The sequence below is a fragment of the Melitaea cinxia genome, chromosome 9, assembly GCF_905220565.1.
Source record: "Melitaea cinxia chromosome 9, ilMelCinx1.1, whole genome shotgun sequence".
NCBI classification, from domain to species: Eukaryota; Metazoa; Arthropoda; class Insecta; order Lepidoptera; family Nymphalidae; genus Melitaea; species Melitaea cinxia.
Window position 1 is genome coordinate 3884905 of NC_059402.1, and position 7376 is coordinate 3892280.

At 31.1% G+C, this 7376-nt stretch overlaps 1 protein-coding gene across 1 annotated transcript; it reads left to right on the plus strand.

The window, feature by feature from the left end:
* Nucleotides 1–4745: 4745 nt before the first annotated feature.
* LOC123656476 (transcription factor HES-1-like) lies at nt 4746–6794 on the plus strand. Its single transcript, XM_045592155.1, has 3 exons — nt 4746–4844; nt 5091–5186; nt 5355–6794. The coding sequence occupies exons 1-3, from the start codon at nt 4761–4763 to the stop codon at nt 6441–6443; spliced, it is 1269 nt and encodes a 422-aa protein (XP_045448111.1). The 5' UTR covers nt 4746–4760; the 3' UTR covers nt 6444–6794.
* The last annotated feature ends 582 nt before the right edge of the window (nt 6795–7376 follow it).

Genomic DNA, 7376 nt, shown 5'->3' on the forward strand with positions numbered 1-7376 from the left:
TTTAATAATATATAAATATATAATAAATATATGCAAACTATTATGAAAAATAAAACATTTTATAAATTGCAAAAATTTATAAAATGTAGAAAAATAAATAAAAATAATGTTTTTATACCTATATCTATCTATAATCACATAACTTTTATATAAATTTATTAATTATTACCTTAAATTATTTACAAATAATTAAAAGAGACAAGGTGGATACAAATGTAAGTACCTTACCTACCTTATACCTTACCTTATCTATGGCCTATAAAAATTATACCCACTATTTAGTTTAACACAAAACCTGCGTTGTAATGTTTACATTGTGCATTGTTTATAGGACAATTATTTGTTTAGAAAAGTTAACTATAATATAAAGTTAAAGCTCCTAATCGATTCGTAAACACTTTAACTGGGCTCTTTTTGATGAACTTCCTTTGTAGGTGTAAGATGATCATGAATAATGGGACTGGGGTGACCAAACTTATATATATATATATATATATATATATATATATATATATATATATATATAATATTTACCTTTTATTATATTAAAAACCTATTTATAATATTTTAAGAAAAATCATTCATATATTATATTCGTTGTCAGTTGTAATTTAAAGAAGCTTTTACAAAAGCAGTACAACAGTAAAGTTTTTTATTTCATAAATGTGTTTGCTCACAAACAAAAAAAAAACCGACTTTAATTATTACATCGACAAAGTAATACAACGTAAGTAGAGGAAAAAATAGTCCAGTAAAAACGCGTTATCAAAGATTACCTACTCAAGAAGTAGTCATCAGATAAGTATCGATCAACTTTAAATAGGGCTACAAAACAAGCACCAGCTTTTGATTAAAACAAGAATCACCAAAATCGGTATACCTAGTTAAAAGTTATGCGGTATATTACACCGTAGGTCAACGAAAAAAATAATAATCAAGTAAATACACATTATTACATTTAAGTTGAAAAGTACTTGTTAGATTTCAATTAAATTTAAATGGAACCACATGACACGACCAACCTTTCAATAAAATAAAATCATCGAAATCGGTTCACCCAGTCAAAAGTTCTGAGGTAACATACATAAAAAAATACAATCGAATTGAGAACCTCCTCCTTTTTTTAATGTCGGTTAAAAATCATGCACAAGTGAAAAAGTTAAGATAATATTATTCTTAAAAGATTCAAAAAATTTGTTTGGTCAATAAACTTTTGGATCAATGTAAAAAGACTGGCAAGGTTTTAAAGCAGACTATTTTTTATGAAAAACTTTTATATAAAATAAAAACACAAATATAAGTTTAAAAGTCTTTACATACTTACATATAACAAAACTGTAAACGAGCAATGTTTTTACATGATGAAATATTTCAGTCAAACGAACTATAGGTCATTAGTAGCCAAAACATATATTGTTAGAATTTCATAACATAAATAATAAACATATGAAAAAAATTGCACACATGTTTTATATCATCATCATCATCATCGCTTCAGCCTATTAATATATATCATAGCCCACTGCTGGACACAGGCCTCCGCAAGTTCGCGCCAAAAATGGCGTGAACTCATGTTTTTTGCCCATAGTATTTAAGTGTATAATCTATGGTCACTACGCTGGGCACCGAAGACTGTGCTGCCCGTCTTCGGCCTGTGTATTTCAAAGCAGTTGGATGGTTTTCCCGCCATCGATCAGCTTTTTAAGTTCCAAGGTGGTAGTGGAACTTTTTTACTAAAACCCACATCTTTTTTGCCATGGGATCGCTTTCGCACACTAACCACGAGGCCCCCAAGGTGGTAGTGGAACTGCGTTATCCCTAAGTCGCCTCTTACGAAAACCCTCGGGAAGAGAGAGGGTGGCTATATTCTTTAATGACGTAACCACACAGCATGTTTTATAATAAAACTAAAAATTTGACAGTAAGTAAACATTATTAGTAGGGCTTATTGTGATGTTCTTAATGTTTCTGGAAGTTCCATGGGTATTTCTTTTTTTTTTGTAAGTAGCGTACTACTAAAAAAAATAACTTAAATAAAGCAACGCAGACTTAAACGCAGGTATCAATTGGTAAACAATAAATTAAAACATTCAAACGTATATTGATACATACATAATCTTAATCGTCACCCTCTAACGATATCCGCTTCGGGGCGGAAGGAAGGACCGTTACAATTTGTTTTGAGCCGGTTCACACGAGCCCTTTGGATTAGTCCGAGATATATTGTGAGAGCTTATTGCTATTGCCATGTTGTTTTTACTTTTTACTTATACTTTCGATGGCTTTCTGAACAACAAAAATGGGGTATGAGGTATCTTTGTATAATATAGTACATAGGTATTAAGGACTGTGTCTTTCGCACATTTGATTTGAAGTATATTTTCGCCACAGATCATTAAAAAATCTACTTAATATTTTATAATATAAAATATACAATAATATTTTCAATTTAAAAAAAATAATAATAAAATGAGACAACGTAAGTACTTATCACACATAAATTATAACACACCTTTTTTGTGTTACCTGTGTTTCTTTAACATCTTCTGTTATCTCTTATTTTAATTAACTAAATTAAAAAAGCAAATATTCAAATTGTACGAATTTTCCCACTGAACCCCTAATTGAGCGTTAACGACATATGACAACGGTTATTCACTCTCATTGCTCATCACGCGATTGCATGCGATGTCGTCACATTCGGATGCGTTTTAAAACAATATTCCAAATACTTTACCAAACCAATTTAAACCTTAAAATCAATCATATAAAAGCAACCAATCTGCAAGTGCCTTGGCTTAACTATACGCTGCAATTTTAGACAAATTTTGTATACCACTAAACAATAACTGTTAAAATGCACTTTAAACTTTAAGACAAGCTGATAAGGATTACGTGCTTTATTAATGAGAACGCAAAAAATATTTTTGTACACGTTTTAAAATATTTTCAACTTATTAATTTCGTGTACAACCTTAAATTAAGAATATAAGGATGTATTTACAACAGTATTCTGTTAAAAAGCATAAAATAACTTTGTTATTGTCAAAAGGACCGTGGGAGAAATGAGTTAATTGAATATTAATATAAAATTTATGTGTGTCGGTATGTGGGGACGGCATAAAGGTCATTTAGAACACCTGGGCCGGTCAACGGCACCTAATTTATTACATAACAGGCATTAACTATTAAATATATGTATTTTTAATTTTAAGGGAATAATTGTACGGTGAGAAAAAGTATTGATAAGAACGTAGGAGTACGTGTTGTAATGTTACGAGTTTGGTAATAAATTAATAATAATAAGGTACTATACTAACGAGTTTTAAGTATTCTAAGATAAGTTAAGGACGTATAAATTCGTTTCTTTGCATAAAATTACAGTTTTGAACTTGAAAATGAAAGTAATTATCATTTATGTATAAGCTGTTGGTTTTCTAAATAAATAAATTACCTACATTTGAATCTTTTTTATAGTAACTTCTTTAACGAGTTTTCTCATTTTTTTTTAAATGTGTAAGTTTATACGTTCTTTTATTAAACAGACTAATAATGTTGATTTTTTTCTTTCAATTTTTCATGGTATTGAAATGAGATTTTATAACATTTGAGATAAATTAAAACTAGTTTTTTCGTTTATTTGTTGCTATTAAAAATAAAAATAAATGGAATATTCGTATTTAATTTTTTAATCAATTTAAATTGACAAAAAAACCAAGGGTATCAATATATGAAATGTTAAGACAAAAATTTAAATATTATTAATATACCTAATCGTCAATCATCGTATCTTCGATTGCATGACAAACAAACATACCTTGAAGGTCCGAAACTGAACCCTTGCACCTTTCTACATTCCCACACAGCGTGAGAATCGGGCGACACCCCATAAAGAACCCAATTCCTATACTAAACCCATATAAAAAACCCATAATACTCACCTTTTACGCTACGCTGCCCATGAAGTACCATATTTATCATTGAACGCTGTGAAAGGAATAAATATGATACTTCATGGAAAGGTGTAAATTCATGAAGTATGGGGTTTTTTATTCGTATAATATAAGGGCGGGATTATGGTTTTTGATAGACGTGCGCATGGCCGTACATTCTCATACTACGTGAATGAGGGGAGAAATTATGTAGCTTCATTGTAAATTTTGTAATTTTAATTATAATTTATATTGTTTAACGCGTATTTTTTTATAAACAAAAAAAGATACAAGTATATTTTTTATGTTCTTTTGGAATACAAATTTATAGTAAAATTATTTTTGTGGCAAATTAAAACGAGTCCTAAAAATGTAACGATAAAAAAATATACTAAATTTTTTTTCAGTTAAAACATTAAAAAAATACCTTAAAATTTAATTGAATTTTCTTTCGATTTAGATTAGATAGATTAAGGAGACAACAAAAAATATCACAAATTAATATAAATTAAGAAAATAATTCGATAATCGAACTCATAACCACAAATTCCTACTAACTAACAAACCACCGGCGCCATTCACAGCAAGTTCCCGCTAAGAGCGAGACGGAACGAAAACAAAACATTCCGATACAGTTCCCATCGCTTTAAAACATTGGTTAGACTAGGACAGCCTGCTTTTCTCAATACGTTTTTAAAACAGGATGAACGAATATGGCGGACAAATTTAAATAATGTACCCCAGCCGTCTTACGTCAGTTGATTGTGGAAAGTCGTCCAGGGTGGACCTTTATGTAGTGCAGTTCATACATAGTTAAAAACTTTTAAAATGCCGTGCAGTGAGGATGATGATTCTCAAAGTGGATTTAGTTCGGAGCCAACACATTCAATGTCTAAAGCAGAATTGCGTAAGGTGAATACCGATTAAAATGTTTTAGTGATTTTAATAGGCTATATTATACGTGACATGTGGTGTGTTTATATTAAATTCAAGTAAATAAATCCATTAAAAATAATTATTTATAAATAACTGTACAATAAGTAATAGGAAAATTGGTAAACATGTGATTTCAATTAATATACTGCTAGATATACATATTTTTTTTAAATTGCGTATGGTTTAAAATAAATGTTTAACAGTTTATTGTGATATTTGCAGACAAATAAACCGATAATGGAGAAAAAACGTCGCGCACGCATTAATAACTGTCTCAACGAGCTGAAGGATTTACTGATGGATGCCATGGACAAAGATGTAAGTCTCAACAAAATATTACTAGAATGTCTAATTGTTTTGGAAATGGTACACAACATTTCAATCTTTTAATTTTTCAATAACTTAATTTTCAATGAAGAATCAAAAACATTGAGTGACTGTTTAGTTATGACAGTTATTCGAATAATGTTATTGTTTTATTTACAGCCAGCCCGCCACTCAAAGCTAGAAAAGGCGGACATTCTCGAGTTGACTGTAAAGCATTTACAGACTCTACAACGCCAACAACTGGCCGCCGCTATTGCCGCCGACCCTGCAGTTTTACACAGGTTTAAAGCCGGTTTTGGAGACTGCGCTGTCGAAGTCCGAAGATATCTCTCTAGACTTGCCACCGTTCCAACTGGACTGCGGTACCGTCTCGGGAACCATCTCAATACGTGCTTATCTGGTATCGAACATCTTCATCCGGCTGACTATCCTCCCCTTATCCCTGATCCTCTACGCCTTGATGACGAGCGACGAAGCGCTTTTCACTACGTTAAGGCAACGAAGCCGACCAGCCCACCTCTTAGTCCACTTTCTTGCGACTCAGCTTGTGATTCCTCAACCGAACTTGAAACTCCTCCGAGACCAGTACAAAAGTTTCCCTTTCCAACACCTCCAAGTCACTCAGCATCTGATCAAGATTCTAGTCCTGAACAGAAAGCCACCGTATCTTCTACAACGATATCTCCAGAGACGTTGAAACAGGAATCTTTAAGGAACAAGAAATTAATGGAGCCGTTATCAATTGTGATCGATGTTGAGAATTATAAAATCGGTATCGACGCGTCTCCGAAACGTGCCGTTGATTACTCAATTCGTCAAAAGTTAAAACGACATGCGGACACTATTGCCCCTATGCCAAAGTTAATAAGATTAGATTCAGACAGGACTTTACCGATACCTGAAAAAGTTGCCTTAACAGACAGATTACAATCAAGAGACAAATTAGAAGCGGAAAGACAAACGATACCTGAAAAAACTTTTACCAAAAGAAGTCCAGGAATATTACCAATTTACCCTGAGAGAACACTGACGATTCCTGAAAGTATACCTACTATTGCTGAAAAATATCCCCATGAAAAAAAATCAAACATACCACGAACTGTGATAAGCCATACAGCTGAGTCTCTAGCTCAGTCCAGTTCAACAACACCTAGAAAATGCGAGAAGGATCCTAAGCAAGAAGCGGACACGAGTTCCAAGTCTCCAGAGCAGGGTACATCGAGTACAGAAATGTGGAGACCTTGGTAAAAGGAAATTTATAAGTACATAGGATATTTATAAATTGTCTTCCATATTTATTTATCAAAATACGTGCCTGTGAAGACGATGCCTTAAAATCTATATTAAATTTTTGGTACAAAATAAGTCCTGAGTTGACTTGTTGAAACGACAAACGTTTCTTAATTATTTTATGTAATATGTAATACAATTACAGTGGACGCAACTTGTTGGTACTTTTAAGTATATTTTGTGTTCATACCTTATTCCAATATCGAATATGAAGTATTTTAATGATAAACTTTATAGTCTTACCGGTTGGTATACATATTGTTTTCAAAAGAGAATATTAAATAACTATTTTAGGTGTTTATACCAAAATATCTTTCATTTACCTTCCACATTCATTCTTTACTTGAAGTCTAAACTTCAACTAACTAATTTTTTACTAAGTAAAAGGTAGACATTCCGATCTGTAATCAGTTTTCAAAACAGAAGAACGTATGAACCGTATAATTTTGTTAAAATCAAATCAGAGGCATTGAAGCACTAATTACAGCCTCTATGCAAAGTTTGGAAAAATATTGTGCAATAATTAATATTATTAAAAAATGAAATAAAGAGTAAGAGTACTCCAACGATTTCAAATAGACAAAGGATAAAATAAAAAGCTATGAATAAAAAACGAGTTTTGGAAATAAATATGAATTAATATTATATTTACAAGAAAAAAAGGTTATATTATTAATACATTAATTATCATGGTATAACTAAACTTAAGTTCTTATTTCACACACGTGTATTTTATTATTATTACATACACAAGACAACATATACAATCAAAATAATAAATTAAGCACCACATAAATGGACGGTTTTAAAATAAAAACTATTATAATGTTTTAATTAATCCTCAATTACATTTATTTCACACGAAAATTAAAACAAAATATCATAATTAGT